The following is a 23,874-nucleotide window of genomic DNA, read 5'->3' as shown; positions in this document are numbered from 1 at the left end:
GTAAATAAAGGGTGAATTTACAGTGTCATATATTTAAAATGAAAACTAATATTACAGTATTCACTGTAAACAGAGGGCATACAGCAGAAATGAATGCCAAAGACAGAACATCAAATTACAAAATCAAATTTATTTCAATGCTCGGCCAACAGCTCCTGTCTTCCTGGACCTGTAACTATTGCTTTTTGCTACTCTTTGTCAGCAAAAGGCTCTCTCAACATACATTACAGAGTTGAACATCTCAGTTATCTAACAGTGTGCAGAACAGAAGTGGAGGGCCAAATTCAGCTGCAGCGTAACTTCAAGAGATCAATAGAAACCAGCCTAACTCAATAAAATTGAGTGTGTGCTTTAATTACATTCGATCTCCAACCCTTCTCACTAGGTGGCAGCATAACAGCAGCATTCAACCTTACTTTAAGATGATGGATAAAGCAGCAAAAGCCCTATCCAATGAGGTTTGTTCTTTTTTAGCAACAATATGATAGTTTGTTTTATAGGTCTTGTATGCAGCTCACCAAATAACCTGAAAGAGTCTAACCATTTCGATTTCTAATAAGAATGGACAATTAGACTAATCCAGAATGAACCAAGAAATAAGTCTTCAGCTGACCATTATTTTCAATGTCTCTAATGACCATTTATAGCTCCAAAAACAACTTTATGCGCATTTTCAGAAGTTGCCTTTGAGTTGCGGATCTATTGGGAGCCAGGCCAAATCCAGACCTGATGTAAATGGGTTGAAATCCCAAGAGGTCCAGTTTACCTGCACCCATTTTAGATGTAGGAGAGCTTGTGCCCCCCTCTTCTGGTGATTTAATAGGTGCACTCACTTACATCAAATCAGAATCTGACCCAAGTCTAGGGCCATGACTATACTTTCAACTAGTTCCAATACAGAAGTCCGACCCGAACTACAAGTATGGCAGCAACAGCTCAAAGCCCTGCAGACCCAGGGACTGCTGCAGATAGCACTCATCTAACTTATCCCTGCTTGACCTGTGGGGCAAACTGAGTTGGTGCAAATTGTGCCTTTCCTCGTCTAAAAATGGCATTTGGCACTCTTGCTGACTTCCTACAAATGAGACCCCAAACAAAGCCTGGATTTGTGGAATTTGTGCCATGACTTAGGCATGAATTGCTATGCTAAGTACAACTGTGAGGCTAGGTCCCCTCCCTCACGTCTAACCAAGGGAGTGTGTGAGGATTGCGATGGAAGTGTTGCCTTATGTATTAACTTGGAGAAAAGGGCTGATTCTCAAATCTATCCTCCATGTCTAGCCCAGGATTCCAGGAGGAATAAAGATGCTGGCCAATATTGTACTGAAAATAGTAAGTCTAAGGAGGGCTTTTGTTCCTATTGGGCCTGTGATGGGGTGTCTGCTCCACGCTGGCCCTTTAAGAGTAAAACCCAGCCCTGATAGTGCCCATTAGGACCCAGCTGTGGGCTGTATAAATAAGGGCTCTGGAAGGCAAGGGGAATGACTCTTTCTGGGGAACAGGAGGGACCTAGCTGCTAGGGAAGCTGGGGACTTTCTAGGACAGAGCAGTGCTGGAGAAGCTCTGGCTTGGCCTCAATCCCAGGCTGAGGGCCTGAAGTAAGGCCTCAGAGTGCTAGGGCTGCAGAGAGGTGGCCAGGATAGGCAAAGGCAGCAGGTCCATCCCCTTGCCAATCAGTGGCCATTTCAGACTGTGGTTTGCCCTTGTGGCAGTGGTAGATGAAGACTAGCAGTGGGTCACTAAGGCAAGGTGGATATAGGGAAACTGGGGGTTTCCTGACAGGAAAGGACCCCAGAGTATAAAGACTGATAAACAGCCGCCCCCGCCCCCCCCCCCTTCCCGGAGGGCAGTGTCCTGAAGAGGACGCCGCAGTCTGGGAGCGATGTGAGTCCAGAACAGACCCAGGGAGACACCAGCCAGAAGGAGGTGTTTGGTGAGCAGATATGAGCTATTTCCCAGTGCTACTAGCAGGAGGTGCCGTGGTGGTGAGTGACCGTCCTGTGACAGGGCCCAAAATCACTTCTGCGGAGATGGGCAGTGAAATGATAGCCATCATACAACAACCCAGGTAGGTGTACTTGGTGTCCAACAGTGCTGCATTTGTCCGAGAGAGCTGGCACTGGCTATGGCTGGGAAAGTCTCACACCCCCCCCCCCCCCAGAAGTAAGTCAATCTACGAGCGGGGGACAACAGGAAGCAGCAGCAGGGGTAAATCCCTTCAGTTAAGAGGGAGCTCAGCCTTGGTAACATAGTGATGAACAGAGGCACAGAAAGGGTTGCTATTATCTGGCTCAAACAGCAGGTCCTTGAGTCAGGGCCCTTGAGAGTGTGTAAGGCACACACTGGTACTGAGAGGGTTAGCAGGAGTCTGAAAGCTCAATTAGTGCAGCTGCTGGCACTAGAGAGGTGTCAAGTAGTTGAATTAGTAGGTTCACCTTCACCTGGAAATGAGTCATGTTTCCTCAAAAGGCTAGAGAAGACTCAGCTGGAGGAGACACTGCTGTCAGAAAATGGGCTGACCAGTGTCAGAAAGGAGAATAAGGAAAAGCAGGGGATAGTTCTTGTGATGGGTCTCAAACTAGGGACAAAGCTCCAGGGAGTCAGCCCTGATGTGCTGCTGAAGTCTTGTGGAAAAAACTCCAATTCAAAGCCACAAATGACAAAAGTTGTTGGTCTGAACTTTTCTTTGGGGATTTGGAAAATTCCAGGGGGAATCCTGCAAGCCAGGCACTACAGGAAGGGTGAAACCTGAGACCTCTGGCACTTTGGAAGGAAATTTAGGTCTTTGATGAGCCTAGGAAGGTGCTCTGGGGGAAGGGGTAGCGTACTGGCTGAGGTAGGAAGACATTTGAGGGAGCAGCAGGGAGGTTATTAAACAGACTTAGTTCTGCTTATTACAGGGTTCTTTGGCAGGAAGCCGCAAGTGCTATACCACAACCAGCCACCAGGGAGTGTGCCCAGTGGTGAGTCCTGCTCTACAGCACCCTTATTCCCACCCTTTCCAATTCTGTCAGTATAGTGAAGGCTTTGTTCTTGGGCACTCATGGAGAATGGGGGTTGCCGGTTAATTGAATGTGCCAGATATTTGCTCTGCTCCCACCTCCTACCCAGAGGAAACCACGATGACCAACTTTCCCCACCCTCACTTTGGAAACCCTTTCTCAGCAATGCTCCCATATGAATTTGGGGAGAGAGGAAAGGAGATTTACATCCCTCACACCAAAGGGTGCCTAGAAAGGTACAGAACTGAGGAAGTTTCAGATAGGAGTGCCCTCAGACAGCCCCTTTCATTTGCCTGGTGAGTCTGTCTTTTCTGTTTGGTTTTATGAGAGGCAAGCCCATTCTAGGCAAACCCATTTTCCTGGCACAGCCAAAGGGAGGGAGGTGGTAGGAGTCCTTGAGTGGACATGGGGATATGGCATTTGCCTGGGGAGCACAGGGTTGGGGGCTTGAGTCCTGGACAGCCAACAAAGGCTGCCCCAAGGATGGCACTGGCTACCGCATTAGGAAGGCAGGCTAAGAGGTGATTCAGATTTCTCTACCAGATCCTTCTTCCTGGTTCTGTCTCTTAGGCTGGGATAGCCTCAAGGACAGCAGATGACCACCAATGGCTCCCCAAAGAATCAGTCTATCCCTAGTGCCTTGCTAAACTGCTTCCAACACTTGCCCACCTAGATTCTTTCTGAAAGAGGTCCTTGATCCGACCTGGGCCTCCACAGGATCTCTAGATCCCCAAGTCTTTGCACTGGCTGTACAATACCTCCACTGAAGCACCAAGCACCAACCAGAGCCACAGCTAAGAGTGAAATGATGCCCATGGTTGAGCAGGAAGAGGGGCAAGCTTTTGGAGAAGAAAAACTGCAGGGTTAGGGAATTGGGTGGGTTGGCCAGAGGAGGAACGTGGTCAGAGGGTGCCAAATCCCTTCAATTTGAGACACTAATAAATCTAGGACCAGCAGAGGTACCTGGGCAAAGAGGAAAGTCACCAGTCAGGAATACATAGAATTGTCTGGGCTGTCAGCTCTTCCTTGAGTGCTTGTTCACATCTCTTCCAATCAGGTGTGCGCAGACGCTGCGTGCACGAACATCTGAAACTTTTTCCCAACAGCTCCCTTTGGGTTGGCTGTGGAGCCCCCTGGAATGGTGCCAAGCTGCTCTTGTAAACCACTGCTGACCTGAGCCTCCCCACCCTTCAATTCCTTCTTACTGTCCAAAGTGGCGCTGGAATTTGTCCTTCTGTCTTGTGTCAGCAAGCCTGTAGGCCCTAGCTAATTCTTCATTTGCTTATCTTCCACTCTTTGTTCTTTCAGCTGTAAAGCAGTAGTTGGAGTGGGCAGGCCCGCCCACATCTGTTGCTCTTCCCCAAATGCTGGGGCATGCTGAAAGCCCCGGGGTTTAAATCCTGCACTGTTTGCAAGAAATCCATGCCAAACCGTGACCTGTATGACTTGTGCCTGAGGTGCCTTTAGAAGAAAACCTGCAAGATTGGCAGGTGATTCAAGCCACATACAGATTGTACCTCCAGAATCCGGCACTCTCTGGTCCAGCAACATCCCTGGTCCAACAGGACCATGGATGCTCCTGGATCAGAGATTCTACCTTTAGGCTCCGGGCTATCAAGGTCAGTAGCCTGGCTGGGGGCAGCACGGGATGTGGCCGGAGCCCTGTAGCAGCCTTCAATAGCCCCTGGGAGTGTGGGGCTGAGGCAGGAGCCCTGCGGCAGTGTAGGGTCAGAGTCCCTGTGGCAACCCCCAGGAATGTGGGGCCAGAGCCCCACGGCTTCCCCAGGCTGCATGGGGCCAGGGCTGGAGCTATGTACGGCTGGGTTTGGAGCCCTGTGGTTCAAGCCCTGCAGCTGCTCCCAGTTGAATGGGACTAGAGCCCCGTGGCAGGAGCTGGAGTCTGTGCTGCCCAGGGAGCTAGCAGTAGCTGGGCAGGCAGTCCAGCCACATTGTGGAAAGGGTGAGGCAGGGTTGCCTGCTAGGGCAGCCAGTGATGGACTTGAGGGCTGGTGGCAGTAGACCTCCCTGATCCAGCAAATTCTCTCATTTGGGACCAATCTAGTCCCAACAATGTTGGCCCAAGGGAGGTCTAACCTGTACAGAAAGGAGCATGACTTCCTGGAGGGCAGAACTCATGTTTATGTTGGTGCCTGGGCTACTTATTGGTTTAATTAGCCCAGGAAAAGACAAGCTGCTGCCATGACAACTCCATTGCTCAAAAATTCAACCTTTTGGGTCAGGAAAGCTTACTAGGAATTTTTCCTATAAAGAAGTGGGTGAAGAGGGTGTGATTTAGAGAGAATTATTTGAATGAACTAACAAAACAATCAGGTCTACATCTTTTCTCAATGGACTGAGATTAAACAGAGCTGGTTAGAGGTTAAGGGGAAATATTCATTTTCAAATACAGACAATGGAAAAATGGACATTCACTAAAATATTCCACTAGCTTCACATCGTCCCAGTCTCATGCAGCAGATCCCTTTGTAGGACAAACGCTAACCACTCTGAACAGCAGACTTTCACATGGCTCCAGGCAGAAGAGAAGGCCCTGCTTAAGTCATGCACTCCACCCCATACATCATTGTAGAAGAGCATCTTCAGCGCCCCTTCATTCATATATAATGAGGATGGATGCTTCAAAAGTGCACTTATTAGTAATCATCCTCTCCATAATCTTACTTGGCGGTGAGTCACTGAGTGTTTATTCCATTGTCCAATTATTTGAAAATGCTAAGATTTAACTTAGGCTTGGTTAACTGTAAGCACGCAGGAGTCAAGACAGTCTCAACGTTACAGCAAGAAGGCTGTGACTAAAGTTATCACATTTCTGCTCTCCTCCCTCCGTTTACGTGGTCTCGAGGCTTTCTCTATTCCAATCTCTAATTTCTCTTCCAACAGTAAGACCTATTGTATAAGCCTTTTACACCACCTAACATTGGATACTCTCCACTTTCTCCCTAGTCATTGTTTAAAACGGTGCTCTTCCCCAGCCTGAGGGGGAACAACGTTCCCTGGAAGATACTGATTTTCAGTTTAGAATCCCAGCTAAGGGTCGAAAAGAACTATCTCCTACCTACTGTAGTCAGTCTAGTTCAACCCCCTGTTTAGATGTCCCACTTGAGCAGAGACTGAATAGAGTACTCTAGTTCAGGCACACACCTGTCTCTGAGCTTGCTAATGAAAAATTGCATTGTTAAAACATGTATTCTCTGTGTAGATAAGCACCACTGTACTTAAGAGTCAGTGTTGGGGTTAACTTTAAGGTGAACCAGCTGGCATGATATTAAACATGTCAGTCCTTGTGTAAACTGAATGTTCACTCTTGCTGTACGTTCACAAGAGTTCTAACAGGATAACTTTCCACTGTAGACAAGTCCACGGTGAAGTTGTTTCCCCTGGTCATGTCAGGCATTTTTGATGCTGTGCTACAGAGGTGGATGCAGGCAGGAAACACATTGCCATGTTTATACTCAATCAAAGATCTGTTGGGGGAGGGGAGGAAAAGTTTAATAAATGGAATGAATCTTTAAACACTAAAATTACAAACACTAAGGATGCCTGCCACGTCAGGTTAGATACATTAGCCTTTGTGGTGTAAAGTTTACATGCGTGCTATGCAACTTAAAGATAAACTGCTGCAATAAAATACACTTGATAACCCAAGTTGTAGAGTCTTTAATGATTGTTTAGACTAGGTTCACCAACTATTTAGACTCCATTATCTTTCCTCTAAATGTTGGGGATGGAGGAGGAGTCCATAAAAGAACCAAGCTTATCCCAGCAGAACCAGAGGAAGACACAACCTCTGAGGGGCCAACCTGTTTTTAATCTGTTAAAGATCTCCCATTTTGGAATGAATATTCGCTGGAGGTTTGTCAGAGGTGGATGTCAGAAATGAGGAAACATGCACAAGCACCCACTTCTGCAGCCTCCAGATTGGCTGTTGTGTATTAGTAGAAGGAATTTCAGAATAGCTGCTATTATACAATACATGAGATGTCAGGGTAAAACATAAGCAAGCATGCTAAGGTCTTAGGAGCACTCCAGCAATGTGTGTTAGTTGGTAAGCAACATCAGGCAAAGCAAAGTGTTAGCACTGTATGCTAATTAAAAGCACTCAGAAAAATGTGAAGATACAAAGATTGCCCCAACACTTAGTAATTATGCTCTTCATTGGTTGCATGGGAGACTGGGATTCAATACCTTGTCTTGGGCCATCAATTCCCTGACTGATACAGCTGCTAGGAAAGGCCTCTGTCACACAAATGGCTCTTGGATTGATTTTTAAGGTGCAGGATTCAGGGCTGCCAAGGGAATCCCACTCTTCCAAAGCCAGAAAAATGGTGATGGTGGTGGCATCATGAGTGTGTGTTATATTAAAAACTTAAGTGAGGAACTTTCAGGGCTATATGAAGAATTCCCCAGAGGAAAGATAAAATATAGTAGGGAGCAAGCTTGTGTAGGAAGAGAATACATGGGATTAACTAAGGGTACGTCTCGACTACATGCCTCTGGCGACAGAGGCATGTAGATTAGGCTACCAGACATAGTAAAATGAAGCGGCGATTTAAATAATCGCCGCTTCATTTAAATTTACATGACTGCCGCGCTGAGCCGACAAACAGCTAATCAGCTGTTTGTCGGCTCAGCGCGATAGTCTGGACGCGCGGGTGTCGACATCAAAGGTATTTGTCGACCACCCAGGTAAGCCTCCTGGGATGAGGTTTACCTGGGTGGTCGACAAATACCTTTGATGTCGCCACCCGCGCGGCCAGACTATCGCGCTGAACCGACAAACAGCTGATCAGCTGTTTGTCGGCTCAGCGCAGCAGCCATGTAAATTTAAATGAAGCGGCGATTATTTAAATCGCCGCTTCATTTTACTATGTCTGGTAGCCTAATCTACATGCCTCTGGCGACAGAGGCATGTAGTCTAGACGTACCCTATGATTCTTTTTGACCAGTGATAGACTAGTCCAATTGGTAGTATAAACTACAAGACTTGTATCAGGACACCACCAGTTACGTACACTGGGCTCTGAAGGATAGCCAGCATGCAACACTCTGGCTCAATCACAAGTGATTTTTTTTAAAGACCCAATTTGCAGTCAAGAATGTACCAGCATCGCAGGCTGTGATCAGCCAACATTTAGCCACTCATAACCCGAATCCCTGAAGGAATAGGCAGCTATTTATTTTTTAGCGTAAAGCAAAACATTTTCAGATTTTGCTAGACAGAAACCAAAAGATGGTACTAGAATGACCTTTGGCTCAGCAGATTGTACTGAGAACCGTACACACCTCTCCCGTGCTCAGGCTGCATTTACTCCTTACGTAGTTGTCCAGAAGCAGGTCATGGGCATTTCATACCTGGGCTTGTTTAATGATACTCTGACCTAGGTAATTCTCATTCTGTTCACTTGCCAAGTTATTTCCTCATTCTACTCCCACATTGACTCCTTGGATGCCTGAGTTGGTGCATTCCTTGCAGAATGTCTCATTGCTTGAGGCACTATCAGTTCTAATGGCAGCAGGGTTGCCAGATGGTTTAACAAAAAAATACTGAACACCACCCCCCCTGCCAAAAAAAAAAAAAAAAAAAAAAAAAAGCGCACCGGGAAAAAATTCTGTCAAGGGAAAAAAAGGGGGAGACAAAAAAAAAGGGGGGGGAGAGGGAGCCAAAGTTGTTAAGCAAAAGTTGCACCACTCCCTCCAGTTTGGGAGCACACACTAACCACCAATGCACTCACCCCTGCCTCAGACCCAGGCTCGCCTAGTATTCCCCCATCCCAATGCACTCACCCCTGCCTCAGAGCCAGGCTCCCCTAGTGCCCCCCATCCCAGTGCACTTCCCCCTCCCCCAGAGGCATGCACCCCCAGCATCGGGAACCCCCACTCCAATCAAATCTCCCTCCTTCTCCCCCCGCAGAGTCAGGCACAGAGGAACAATCTGACTTTTAAAGTGGCTGCTCCGGCTGCCTCGGCTCACATTGTAGAGAGAGGGAGACATCATGTGGCCAGCTCCCGGTTTCTGCTGGTCACGTGCGCCAGAGCAGTGTGCGCTCCACTCCCATCCCATCCCGGCACCCCCCTAGCGTGGCGGCCGGCAACTGCTCCCTCCTGCCTCCCCTTTGCTAGACTCTGCCGCGCTCCTCACTCCCCCGCCCCTGCCAGATTCGGCAGGGTAGAATAGTCCCCGCCGGGCATCCGTCCCAGGGAAACAGGAAATACCGGTCATTGCACATGTCCAGTATTTCCTGCTTTTTTAAACCAGACGGAGCCTGCAAATACCGGACTGTCCGGGTGAAAACCAGACACCTGGTAACCCTAAATGGCAGCGGGCTACTGCAATGTTCTTTCAGTCCTAAATGTAAAGGGAGAAAAGGAGCACTTTGAGTATGCTTGAGTGGTCCTCAAAGTGATGGTCATTGTGTGTGTGTGGTGGGGGGGCGGGAGGAGGGAAGACCCTGTATCAATCAAGTCTCTCCCTGGAAATAGGAAGACGAGGGAAAACAAGCATTTGTCTTCTCCATTCCCTGTGTGCACCAGTGCAGAGGTCTCGTGCCCTGTAGATCAGCCTCTTAATAACTGTGAAATAGGCATCTTAATAAAACATGTAAAATATTACTTGCCCTTTACCAACCTGCTATAAGAAAACATAGACCTAAATTTTGAGGTTTAACAACTGTGACAATGTACATCCCTTTACCTCTCTCTTTTCTTGGAAATTAAAAATTTGTGTGGAACCTTCAGAAATACCAGCCCACAGCAATGATAGCCAGGGAAAACCTTCCCTCTTTGGAAGCAATGCCAATAGTTTGTGTGTTAGGAGCCAAGGACGCTTTAGAAACATGCATGAAAAATACAAATCACACAAGGGGAAAAACAATGCGCTCAGGAAAAGGCACTAAAAGCAGAGTAGAGTTTCTCTGATACACACCTGCATGGGCCGCACCAGTCCGTTTGTTGGTTGAGGCCAAAGCGAGCTCTGCATTTCTTAGGAGAGGCGGGATCTGAACACAGAAGCATGCGTGGCGGAGAGTGGGCAAGACAGAGGCACAAAGAGAAGGAGCAGGAGGAAGAAAAGATGCAACATCATTTCAGCCACTTAAGATAAAACTAATAGACTAAAATCCAATTCTTCAGCAATGGAACTATTCAGACATCACTTTCCTGTAAAAAAGGGATCATTAGGCAAGTACCAGAGAGCTTATACCCAGTGTGTGTGTGGGATATTTGGGAAAGGGCCTCAAATTACAGATGTAGAAATTGTTCTCCCCCACCTGTGGCAGTCCCCTAGCTCAACCACTTTTCTGCAAAGCCAAGTTCAGGCAGTCAAAATTCAGTTACAGGAAACCTAAGAATTCACCTAGAAGTTTGTTGCTTCATATGCTGCAGTCAAATCAGACCGCCGCCTGTGTTGAAATCTGTACCTGCTGCCTAGTTAAATGGCTGGCCGTATATATTAAAACAGAAGAGAAAAATATTGCAGAAACAGACTGAAAACAAATCACACCAATGAGACCCTTATGGGGCAATTCCATTCTGCTTCCCCAAATTCTTGTGCTAACGGACAAACTACACCTTGCATGTACTGCCCTAAAGTCCTGTGAAGTGTTGCTGTGTGACCATAGCGGCTCATTGTGATAGGGCCCTATTTTCAGTTAGATGCATGTGAATATTTGCAGTGGTGTAAAATGAGACCTGAGCAGCACTTGTGTACCCCTGTATTACTCACTTTCACAATCATCAACTTCTCCTCCAATGCATTCTGTTAATCAGCAGCTGCCTTCCAGTCCAAAGAGGGCTGCATTTCAGTGGTGGGTGGAATTATTATTTTTACACCACTTTATAGTCTTACACTTGTTATTAGGGATGTGAACGACTAGTCGACTATCCGATAAACAAATGCTTATTGGATAGTCAACAGGCTAGTTGACTAGTCACTCCCGCCTTCCCCCCCTTGCTGCCTCTATCAAAGAGGCAGCAAGGGGAGGGGGGATAAGGAGGAAGGGATACTTCAAAGTGGTAGTGCTGTGTGGAGTTTGGGGCCAGACCCTGGGCTCTATGTGACATTGCCGCTTTGAAACACTGCATGCAGCCCAGGGCCAGCTGGGGTGTCCCCAGACTGCACGCGGCATTTCAAAGCGGCAGTGCCGTGTGGAGCCCAGGGTCAGCACCTAGTTGATTCCAGGCTCCATATAGTGCTGCCACTTTGAAATGCCACAAAGAGTCCGTCGCTGGGCTCCCCATGATGTTTCAAAATGGCAGCGCTGCATGGAGCCCAGGGTCAGCAAGGGAGTCCCTAGCTGACCCCGGGGCTCCAGGGCTGTTGCTACACTTCAAAGGCGGAGGTGTCCTATCGACGAATTGAATAAAATCGATGAAAAATGCATTGACTATTCGATTAGTCAGTTACTCAATATTTAACATCCCTACCTGTTATCCATCTAGGCACTAATTGAGATGAGAAGTTGACATGCTAGAAGAAATATGCTGTTGAAGCTTCAGGAGACATGCAAAGATGATGCTGTGACATGATCTTTTGATGTTATAAAGCAAAGGTCCATTAGTACAGATAAGTTAGAAGTGCTTCTAAATTTAGGGTGTGATTAACTTTGGATGGTGTGGGTGTGCACAGACATCTCTATATACACACAGTGAAATCTGCACTAGGGTCCACCTCCAATAAAGAGAACTCCGTAGCAAACAACCACATTAAAGTACCCCTATCATTTTCAGTGCAATTGTGTTTGACTTTTAGGCTACTTCTGCTACAAAAAGATTTGTGATGTGGTCCCTGGAGTCTGGGAAAAGAGAAAAGTTTTTGAGCTACACAGAGCTCTTCTTCAGGGCTGGAATCCCTCTTGCTTAGTTTTCATGAACCTCCCTCCCGTGTTCTAATCCACCTGTGTTTTTAAGAACAAGACACTTCTAGAAATAATTTCCCATGTCTTTAAAATATTCTAATTTTTAGCTTTAGAAAGCTGAGTGAATGAGCTAAATCATGGACAGCAAAATACAATACTCAGTGAAATGCTACAGAGTACCATGATAAATTCAGTACCAATTAGTTTACCTGAACTGGAGTCTTGCTGCTTTTCTCTAGCTCGTCTTTTCTTTTTCCCCTGGGATGTAAAAGGAAAATAATATTAGTTTCTCCCCTCAGAGGGCTAATGGAGGTTGTTTGGTATGATGAATACAAAAATTACAATGGACAGTCGGAGGGGGATAAGTAAAATTCATGAAGTTATAACAGCATCTGCAGTTGTCCACGAGGACTGAACCAAGCACCTTTGGAACTAAAAGCATGAGCCTCTCCTGCTTACGCTGAAAAAACAGGTCTTTTAGTTCAGAGGCAGCAGCAAACTCAGACCTCCCAATGTGACCGCACCAGGCTAATGTGTACATCTCCCTTTCATTGATCACAACTGATGCAATGAGTAGCCTTGTATAAAACCAGGCCTCTATCTCTTTCATTTGATTGGCCACTTGCCCATCAGTAATCCACACATTAGGAATGAAAGGGGCGTGTGGATGCACTTTTAAAACTATGGTTGATAACTTCAGCAAAAGGTTGCTGTTTAAGACTCTTAAGGAAAGGCTGGTTTTGAGATACATGTACAGCACTTCCCCTCTGTCATGGTTAAAGTACAGTTTATCAAGGAGTAGAGAACACCAGCCTGTGTGGTGTAAAAGGCATAAGGAGAAACCACTGCTTCATTTTCTGTCTGATTTAGCGCCACCTGGCTTCACAGATGCCACAGATTATCTGGTCTTTGACGTTCATTTTGAAGAACCTTGTTGAGAGTCAGGGACAGCAGACTTGACAAGGAAGTAACACCATGTTTTTAAATAAAAAGGAAGCAAGACCGAGAGTTAAGAATGACTGTTAGCACTTCTCTCACTGAATGGGAGAAAAAGTCTAAGGCAGCACAGCGTGGGCTTTCCTTGGCCAGCCATATTTCCAAATGCAAGCTCATGCCAAACCCAAATCATTTAGCCCACAAATCAGACTGAGCAACTTAAGGGTCTTTCAGAAGATAGCCCTCAGCTGGACCAATGGACTAGCTGAATGAAATGCTGCTTCTTTTATGCGTATAAATAAATGCCACCTCAACACAGATGGAGAGACAACGTGAACCCTCATGGAAAGAGAACATCCTGGTAACCCTTTCGGAGAAGTATTTCAGTGTATACAGGAAGTTACGGGATGCAACACCCCATTTTTCAGAATTCACCAAACAGCAAATCAGCATATTCCTCCGCACACGCAGTCATCTATACTGTGTGTAGACAGACAGGTTGGGGCCTATGGGGCCCCGAGGTGCCTTGATGGTTTCTGAAAGTGAGAAGGGAAGTGAAGGAAGCTGTAAGAAGACTCCTGCTTTTGGGCCCCCATGCAGCAGAGTCCCCATCATGGCTTGACCCTTTGACAGGGACGGGTCTGAAAAACCATAAAAGCCAGGGGCTCCTCTTGCACAGCAGGAAACTTGGAGATTAAATTTCTTCTTCCTGAAGCTCCTCTTAGAGGCATGTGCTTAAAAGCATGAGTAAACCAAAAGGGAAGGCCAGGCCCCCGGGCAAGCTGTGGGGGGTGACTGATCTGTACTCCCAAAAGGGGCAGGACTTCGGGTGCAAGGAGTGAAGCCAGGGCAGCTGGTTCTCCCTGATGCTCAGACCGCAATGCCCCCCACCTGCACCATCTGGCGCATGCTGTCTGGGGCTCTGCAGTGCACCACATGGAACTCTGAGAAGTCCTGTGCAGATTCAGACTAACAAGGCTGCTCCTCTGATACGTGTCCACATGGAATTGCAGTTGCTGCTGCGGCAGCCATGTCCAGGAGTTCTGGGCCCCTTTGAATTGCCAGGCCCCAGGGCAGTTGTCCTCTTTACCCCTCTCCCCCCCATCAGCAGGCCTGGGGAAGGCTATAACTAAATAGGTAACATTCTAAGAAGAGGCCAGAACTTCCTCAACTGGCATGAGGGAGCGACTAAAAATGAGACAGGATGAGCAGTTATGTCAGTGCTGAGGACGCTATTGACAGATAAGTAACTAGCTGTAACACTCTGAGCACCTGTCCCGGACCTGAGGAACAGCTCTGTGTAACCTCAGACGCTTGCCTCTCTCACCTCCAGACGCTGGTCCAATACAAGGTATCCCCTCACCGACCTTGTGTCTCTAGGTATTTCATAATCAAGTTCTTACAGAAGGAAAAGCCCCAGTGTGGTAGGTCACAGACTCTAGTCACAGGAGAATGCAATCCTCAGTCAGACTAGCAAAACACTTAAACAAAAAACAGAGAGGTGATGGTGGAATTTCTTCCATTCCAAGGCTTAGTGCTCAGTACATGGAATGGAAAATGACATGGCCAAATTATGTATTTATACAAATACTCCCTTTTTCCATCTGAACATTCCAGTCCCCTCGAGTAAAGCCACAGCACGTGTTTTTAAAATAACTAGGAAAAAATTTGCTCAGCTATCTATGGCCTGTCTTTTATGTTCCCCAAATCTACTATTTTCCAGAATATATTTTCCTGATTTTGCAATGTCCTGGAATGCAAGATCGTAAGCACTTTGATTATTCCATAACAGGCAGCCAAGATGGTGCATAAGATTTGCATCTCATTTAAGTTTAATAAAAGTGACTGAGTTTAGAGTCTGCACAATAGCTTTTACTGTGCTCAAACACCTTTATTATTAGCAAGGTGCTCACACTGCTTCCCTGATCATCAGGGCTCGAGAAACTATAGAATCTACTCGCCCATGGCGAGTAGATTTCAGCCACGCACCCCGTTTACCGGCAGCGCGCACATGCGCAATGTGGCTCTTGCGCATGCACAGTGCGGGGCTGGCGAGTGGCTTTCGCCATCATTTGTCAAGCCCAGCTGATCATTACAATACAAGTACAGTCAAACTACGTTATGTAATGCTAGCTTATGATCACATCTACATTACAAATTCAGCTGCACTGAAGGATCTGGTTCGAACACAGCGATAACGTCTCCTTTGGACTAAACTCCATCTGAGCAAAAAGGAATGCTGGCATTTTAAATCTGAGCCACTCCCTTCAGTGTCCGATGCCAGCTGCCATGGTGGCGCAGGCTTGACTTGTAGGTATAAATTGCTGGATTGTTCTGATTGCTCACCTTCAAGAACACTAGCTGGGAGCATTAGGAGTAAAGACACCAGCACTACTGGGCTGGTCCTAGACTTGACTTTTTCAATACCTCAATGGAAAAAACAAATTGTCCATTTGCTGCAATTTCTCCATGTCTGTTTGTTCTGTTACAGCATATCAGGTATGTCCAAATGACCTAATGGGCATTGACTTAAAAGCTACATTTAGTCCACACTGTATTCTGAAGCATGGTGAAAGGATTAAATAAATTCCACAGCCAGTGAGCGATTCCATGGCCATGGAAGTGTGAAAAGCTCAGGGCTCCTGGAATTCTGCAGCTAACCCTGGAGTGGGTGGGTACAGAGTGGCAGACAGCTATACGTTCTCACTGCTGCAGAGCCAAGTAACATTCGCTGCAGAATTCTCTTACCCTTGCCGCAGAAACTGGCCCTGAAGTGCCGCAGAATTCCAGGGGCCCTGAATATACCTGAGTGTGTTCACGGGCTGAAGAGCCTGAAGACTGAAGGAGCAGAGTATTAAAATAGTAACTGGCCTCTTTAAATACATCCAATACATACATAGAAGGTATACAGTGCTGTCAATGCCCCGGGCTTTACTGCAAGTCTCACCATAGTTGTTTTAAAAAGTCCCAGCTCACAGAATCATGGTGTTGTGAGAGAGTGTCTCAGCAGACAAAAATAACCCTCGTGGTTGCAAAGAGAAGCTTGAGATCATGAACCTTAAAAGTTCAAACCCTAAAAGGCAAATAAAAAGAATCCCAAGTGCATTATTTCCAAAATATCAAGAGTGGTGTATGGGTATGGGTGTGTATGTGGGGGCGGAGGGGATTACTCTGTTTAAGGCCTGACTCTTGAATGGTTGGGGCTGGCAAAGCTGGGTATAGGGGAGATCCGAAAAGGAAATTAAATCACTTTAAAAGACTGACAATTCAGTACGACAGGTTGAACTTCTCTCTAGTCCAGAACACTCTGGTCCAGAAACATCCATCATCTGGAATGATTTTAGTTAGCCAGATGTCCACTTTTCATGGGTGTGCCGTTTCCCACGGTCCCATAAAGTTTGTTTACAGCTACCAGTCCTGTGTCTCAGGCTACGTCTACAGTGCCCTCTGTTGCGCAAAAAATATGGAAATGAGGTAAAGCGTGGAATATTGCCACACCTCATTTGCATAATTAATGAGGCTCTGTTTTCGCGCAAGAGGCTTTTGCACAAAAAGGAGCAGTCTATATGGCTCCTTTTTTTGCAACCCCCCCCCCTCTTGCACAAGAGCCGTTCTTCCTGAAAAAAGTGGAAGAATGGCTCCTGTACAATAAGGGGTATTTGTGCAGAAAGGAGCTGTGTAGATGGCTCCTTTTTGCACAAAAATGGAGTCTAATTAATTATGCAAATGAGATGTGGTGATATTTATGCTTCGCCTCATTTGCAGTTTTTTGTGCAAGAGAGGGTAGATTTAGCCAATGGCTGCGTCTAGACTGGCATGATTTTGCAGAAACACTTTTAAAGGAAAAGTTTTTCCATTAAAAGTATTTCCACAAAAGAGCGTCTAGATTGGCACGGATATTTTTGCGCAAAAGCATCCATGCCCAGTATAGATGTGCTTTTGCGCAAGAAAGCTCCGATGGCCATTTTAGCCATCGGGATTTCTTGCGCAAAAAATTAAGGTGCCTGTCTACACTGGCCCTCTCGCGCAAGTATTCTTGCGCAAGAGGGCTTATCCCTGAGCAGGAGCGTCAAAGTATTTACGCAAGAAGCACTGAATTCTTACATTAGAACGTCAGTGCTCTTGTGCAAATTCAAGTGGCCAGTGTAGACAGCTGGCAAGTTTGTGTGTAAAAGCACCTGCTTTTGCGCAAAATCTTGCCCGTCTAGACACACCCTTAGTGTTTTATGCTGCTATTTAGCTCTAATTCACCCTTAAATGTCCTCAAACAGCCCAGTAATCAGTGGAAGTGTTGGTAATGCTGCTAGACAATATTGGCCCCCCATGATCCAGAAAATTCTCTGGTTTGGCACAGGGTGCCGGACTAGAGAGGTTTAACCTGTAGTCCCATCCTTATGAGTCACTAACGCTGAATCAGCAAATCCCTTCTGGTTGCGTGCCAAAACAGATTCTGCAAAATGGCAACCCTAAACTACCCTAAGAGGTATCTTCTTTCCTACAGTATGTAGACATTAGAGAACATGGTTAAGATAAATTCACATGCTGCCTGTGTCTCTAAACACAATAGACCATTACGGCATTATTTTAACTGAATCCTGACCTTCTCTTTTCCCCAAATTTTCAATGGAATTATTGTACATATGTATAGTTCTACTCACATTAGCATTGGATCTAAACTGCTGAACAATGTATTCCTTAGCGCCTTAGTGATTTACACCAGCAGCAGGTTTGGCTCATTATTTTTTAGTGAACACAGCAAAATGCGCCCATGCCCAGCTGAGGCGCTGTGCGATTTTATTAGCACAACTGGCCATTCCTCATAACTTCCCTTCCTATGGCTTGTCCCCTTACTGCATCACACAGAAAAGGAGACACAAATCTTTTGCCAAAGGGATTGTGCTTTTTTATATTTCTGTGCAGTGCTAAGCTCATTTTGGAAACCTAAGAAAAGTAGTGCATGCCAAAGGAAGTCTAGGTTAAGCTGAACAGAAGAGCTTCTGTCTGATTGGCAAAATTCTGTGCTGCTGATGTATCACTGCAGAGAAGAGGTTCTTACTATACAAGATTTGGTAACAACAGCAATGACCACAAATGGGGAAAGGATGAAGTATTGTTAAGGACATCTTGCTTTATTGACTCAAAATGCCTAACTCCCTTTGTGTCCCAAGGCGTTCTATTAACAAGCGCACCAAGAACAGCTGGAACAAATCTGTCTTGTGTGAAAGAGCTGCCAGCAGTGCTGGCTTTGACCTGTGACTTCTTATATGACTTCTTGTGGTTTGAGTGAAGGTGGAAAACTCCTAATCGCGGTGAGTTTTTCTTCAGCGTGGGAGTAACTGTATTTCCTATCTTGTATCAAGTCACGTGCCAGGGCGTTGACCTAGATTTCTCCTCCTCATTTGTGTTACAGAGCTTGGGAGACAGAAAAGCATTTGTTGAAGGTACAGTGTAGGAGGGGAAAAAACCCACCACAAAGTGTCCGTTTCCTGGCTTTGGACACATTATCCCAAAACAACCTTGGATGTGCCAATGAGCAGACTGCTTGGGTCTGGTTGGCTAGAAGAAGATATGAGGGTTACTGAAGATATGCAGGTAGGGTAAGAGAATGCTTCCAGAGCGCACACAGCAGCTTTCCTTTTGAGGAGAAAGGATTTCAGTGAGAGAAATGCAGAATGAGGTGGCTTTGTTAAAGGAAGCATTCCATCTTGGGGTGGAAAGAAAAGCAGCTTGCTGTATCTGAGGCTGCTGGTATTGCTCTGGCTCTCATAACGCTGCTGACTGCTGCTTCGGATACTGGTTTAGCTACTGTCCCCGAGAAATACATGCCACTGAGAATCCTGAAGAGCTATGAGCAAAATTCCCCCCCATCGTATGTTCCGTCAGGAGAGCCTTGGGCTGAGTTACTGCAGCACCACAGGAAACAGGTGCAGGCTTATGGAATGAGGAGCGAACAGCCTTTGTGGGGAGCAATAAACGGTGGTGTGATGATTTATCATCATCACTAGGAGAAGGCAGCAACTTTTTTTTTTTAAAAAGCAAGGTTTCTATTGACAGCAATGGGCTTTGGCTCAGGTCCCAAGCTAACTAGTGAGGCATTTCTATCTGGGATCAAGACAAAGACTAGAAAACAAAGTTGAATGTGGATGTTTATGTAGAATTCTTGTCCCTATAAAACTGCACTTCACGGGTTGCCTCTTAACTGATCATATACCTTACAGAAAATGGAGAGATTATTTATTTTTAGAATGGCTCTTCTCAAATGCACCATAGATTAGAAAGTAAAGGGGTAGGGGGGGGACAATGTTTCAGACAGATAAGCTCTACACCAGAGCTTGGCTACTGGAAGCTTGTATTCACCTGAATGTTAGTAGTCACAGAAACATTCCTGAATCATCAGGAGAAAAAAAAAATCAAATTGCGAACACTAAGAAAATGGTGCTAAAGGGAAATCAGGATTCATGTGTCTGTTTTAAAATACTTTAACATTACAACAAGCCTTTGTGTTTCAAAATTCTCCCTTACTTGATTCCAACAGCTTCAGCTTCTCCATATCTGCATGGCCTAGCTCTGCTCCCACTGAAGTTGATGGTGAAAGTTCCCTTGATTTCAATGAGAGCAGAGTTTAGGCCGATAGGGAGCATTTCTGAGAATCCCATCCTCTATAAATAAAACAACCTATTCAGATTTCTAGACAGAACAAAACAAGTAATATCATGGATGTCTAGTGAATTAATTCCGAATCACTAGTGAGGCTGGATCTTAGTATTCTAGATATCTAATCAAGTGGAGAGCAAACATGCAGCTTCTAACTGCTTATCAGTTCTAGCTTATCAGGTAGCAGAGCTATCCAGAGGTAGGTTAACATAAGAACAGCCATACTGGGCCTGACCGAAGGTTCATCTAGCCCAGTATCTTGTCTTCCAACAGTGGCCAATGCCAGATGCCCCTGAGGGAGTGAACAGAACAGGGAAGCCAAATGTGATCTCTCCCCCATCACCCATTCCCAGCTTCTGGCAAACAGAGCCTAGGGACACCATTTCTACCCATCCTGGCTAATAGCCATTGATGGGCCTAACCACCATGCATTTATCTAGTTCTTTTTTGAACCCTGTTAAAGTTGTGGTCTTCACAACATCCTCTGGCAAGGAGTTCCACCAGTTGACTTTACAGGTTGATAGGTTCTGAGACTCTGGCTTTGTCTACACTGATAGTAATAGCATGTAGGGTATGCATAGCTACAGGCTATATCCATATTGCATAGTGTAGCTACACCCATTGGGGAAAGGCTCCACTGGGCAGCAGATCTACCGACAGGAGAGGGGCAGGAGGAGAGGGAGCAAGGAGGGCATTTGCCCCAGGGCCCGGTGATTCAAAAGGGTCTGGGGCTCCCAGCTGCCACTTCCACTACCATGGCAGCTGGAACCCTGGCGCCTTTAAATCGCTGCAAGAGCTTTTTGGGCTGGGGATGAAAGGGTGCACTCCAGGTAATACTGAGGGTTGGCTGCTCCTTCCAGGAGCACAGAGCCACCCCAACCACACCTTGCCAAGGGCCTGGGAAGGCTGCTGGTCCCTCGGATGGGGAAGCAACAGGACAAGGCTCCAGCATCTGGGAGGCAGCAGGATGCTGTATTGCTATGGGAGCATGGCTTGGGTGTGTAGAAAGTCACGTGTGGTACATACAACAGAACCATGGGGTATTTTGACTCTCCTAAGCAATGCTTTTCTAGCTGTACTGCTATTTATACCCGCGCTAGGCAGCCATGTCGTGTATGTACTCTACATGTCACCCCATGTGTAGACACAGCCTATTCAGTGTGCTTCACGCCCCTCCCCACTGGTTACGGCAGAATATGCTTCACTTTCCCAACAAGCAATGGGAAAAGCTGCTCTGTGTGGAATCCAGCAGTCACAGCGGAGATGTTCACAGCGTATTTCTAGCTGTTCTATTCAGCAACCTTATTCTGGACACTCGTTTGAAATGGTCATTTAAAATAAAAACACCTGCCTGTGGTATCCCTGTCCTGACAGGAGCATCACAGCAGAGTTAGGCTTAGTCCACAGACTGTCCTTCCAGAGATCACATCTGGATGCTCCTGTTTTAGTTGAACACTTTGAAGATAACATGTTTGGGACCCCTTTAGAATCCTAGGACAGGGTAAAGGTCTAACAGACCAGTAAATCTATCACCTTGCAAGTGCAGCGTACAATCTCTCATTAGACATTGTCCATATGTTGCTGTAGTTCATACCTTTACTTATGACAGCAGCCTCATGAATGGATTGAAAGTTAACCCAGACAAGCTGCTATAAGGCCAGGACTATAATCTGTACAATGACTATCATTATCTCCACTGTTGTGGAATTCTCTCCTAATGAATGGCAATCCAAACCATGTTGGAACAAGTCTAAAGGTCACCAGCTCAGCTGGGAATGAAGGTGCCATAAGAAAATCCAGGAGAGGATAACATCATGGTAAACGGAATAAGAGTGAAGAAACAATAAGGATCCTATTTGAAATTCCCCAAAGCTCATTAAAGTTAAAAAACTTTCACTTGTTACAGTATCTTTATAGCTAATTAACCATACTGGTTAATAGTTATATATGTGTGGGAAATACAACAATCAGCTTGTGAATTCTATTTTGCGGTCTGTATAAATTTAGGAAATAAAAATATTTTGTGTTTCTGACATTATACAGAGACCGATATTTCCAGTAACCTCAGAGCAGGGACTGATGCTCACTCAGCACTAGACCTGCGTCTGTACATTAGACCAGTGTGAACTTATAAAAGGACTTTGTCTTGTTTCAAAATGGCATGAATCAGGACTAACTCTTGTGACATCAGTGGAGTTACTCAGGAGTAAGACAGGCTTAAATGAGAGAAGAATCCAACCCCAGAGCAAAACTATACTGATGTTACATGTCACGTCATTCAGTAGGAATATGTCTAATTTGGTTAAATAAACAGTATAAGGACAGAGGAGAGAATGCTTATTAGCCAGTACGGGAGTTCATCTACAAAGCCTGAATGCTCTCCACAGTTAAGGCACTCTTGAAGACCTACTGCCACCTACAGTAAATCTCCTGACAAGCACAATAAAACGGAAAGTAAAAAAACGTTACCCCTAACGTCTCCCTACTTGTCTGCTGGTCTGTAAACTCCTGAGAGCAAAGACTATTCCATCTTACCAGCAAGTACGTGCTACTATAAAAAATAAAAATAAAAAAAGGAAGTATTTAAATCATAACATCCTCACATGGGAGGCAGCCCATATTAAGGGAGAAGGGGATAACCAAGTGAAAATCCAAGTCATAAAGCTGATCCCTAAGGAATTTGGGAAAAGGGCCCAACAAGCACTACAGGAGACCTTCACCATTCGCAGTGGATGTGTTCCTGGCACCACCATGCATGGTGACATTTGCAAATATTGGTAAGCGCCCCATGGCTCCCAAACTCGTCACAGGGCTCGGGAGCTAGAGGGTCCTCACCATGGGGAATAGGAGCCAAGGGGGTTCTCCCAGCCACCACAATCCCCCCCCTTCCCGCAGGGACAGGAGACATCGGCAAATATATGGAACTCTGAATAGCGATGTTGCGAATCGGGAGGGTTCCCTGTATAGTGAGTATTGTGAAGGTCATTGCAATTCTCTCTCTATGAATTTCTTAGGCTAAAACAAGGGTTCCCAAAGTGGGGGGAATACCCCCCTGGGGGGGGGCATGAAGAAATTCCAGGGGGGTGCGAGGCAACCCAGCCACACACGCACCAGTCAATCCCACTCTAACTTTTGCTGCTATTTTTTTGGGAGTGGGGGCGTGAGGGTTTCTCAAAAATCAAAAAGGGGGCGTGATGCCAAAAAGTTTGGGAACCACTGGGCTAGAAGTTCTCTAGAACTTTCATTCAGAGGCTGAGATTCCCTCCTTTCCTAACCTTCACCCCAGCTTAGTAAATGGATCTCAAAATGTTCCATTCTGCAGACCACCAGGAAATGCTCCTCGCTTGGCCATGGACCATAGATGGAAAACCACTGCATAAGGCCACCAGTGGAGCATATTCCCACAGGACAAATATTGCCAAAGACCACTCACGTCATTTAATGATAATTTTGATTTCTGCTTAGTTGTAATATGAACCAGGTTATTTTTATAAGAGCTTCTACCTAAGACTGTAAGTTGGCAAACCACCTAACTTGTTAAAAACCCATCATTTAGCTGTTGGGAAACATGACATTCTTGCCAAAAATACCCATTAATCCAAAGCCAAAAACGTTAGGTACATATTCCAATGCCTATGGGAATATAAACGTCCTCCTCTTTATTACCTATCTGCACCAGAGCCATGGGGCACACCAGCATTATCAGGACACATGCTCTCAGGGACAGGAGCTAAGCAACGCAGGCAACATTCAAGCTCAGCTGCAGGTTTTGAAACATGCGGTCAGGTTGGGGCTTTTACTCTATAGCTGCATTAAGCACTCACATAGTTGTCTCTAGCAGACCAGCCTGGGTAGAGCTGCATGTGAAGCTGCCGTTCCTTTCGGGCTAGTTCATAGTACTTGGCCTGCTCCTCCCGTGATAGTGCGTGCCACTGCAATAACAACAACAAAAACAATCAATCAGTTGTGAGATCCCTCAGTGTATTTCATCACTATCACTCTGCTAATCCGAATGAGAGGAGGGCTAGATGGGGTCTCCTTCCAATATCCCTTGTGTAACACCCTTCCTGTCAGATGTATGTTGAAGGCTGGGTATTCACAGTGGCATAAAGATAATGTACACACCTTAAAATGTGAGTAGCATGCTACCTGCTTAAGCAAAACACTGCTGTGGGATGCAAGGTAGGGATGTTAAAAATCAGTTAATTAAATAGTTTAGTAACCTCATGAATTCTTATCAGTTAGTCGACTAGTCTATAGTTCTCAGGGGCGGGGCTGGCAGCCAGTGCACTCCGGCTTCATTCCTGAGGAGCCCTCTGCCACTCCGCGCTGCTGCCTCCAACACAGAGGCAGCAGTGTGGGGTGCCAGGCAGAAGCTGGTCCACGAGGGGAGACCGTTTAAAAACCAA

The 23,874-nt window shown here is 46.0% G+C and overlaps 1 protein-coding gene across 15 annotated transcripts in view; it reads right to left on the bottom strand.

Annotated features, from left to right (window-relative positions):
• Positions 1-23,874, bottom strand: part of TCF7 (transcription factor 7) — a 139,762-nt gene that overhangs the window by 4,328 nt on the left and 111,560 nt on the right. For 5 of the 15 annotated variants that reach the window (XM_075900375.1, XM_075900374.1, XM_075900383.1 and 2 more), the window contains 4 exons: positions 23,290-23,397; positions 15,560-15,649; positions 12,085-12,133; positions 9,946-10,018 (listed from right to left, as the gene is read on the bottom strand). In XM_075900375.1, the coding sequence (XP_075756490.1) occupies positions 9,946-10,018; positions 12,085-12,133; positions 15,560-15,649; positions 23,290-23,397 (320 nt within the window). Of the gene's footprint in view, positions 1-4; positions 6,488-9,945; positions 10,019-12,084; positions 12,134-15,559; positions 15,650-23,289; positions 23,398-23,874 lie in introns of those variants that run through there. The other 10 variants (XM_075900379.1, XM_075900377.1, XM_075900388.1 and 7 more) reach the window with 5 other exon arrangements.

This window comes from Pelodiscus sinensis, chromosome 17, assembly GCF_049634645.1.
Source record: "Pelodiscus sinensis isolate JC-2024 chromosome 17, ASM4963464v1, whole genome shotgun sequence".
Classification (NCBI taxonomy): Eukaryota; Metazoa; Chordata; order Testudines; family Trionychidae; genus Pelodiscus; species Pelodiscus sinensis.
This window is presented reverse-complemented; position numbering and strand designations above follow the sequence as displayed.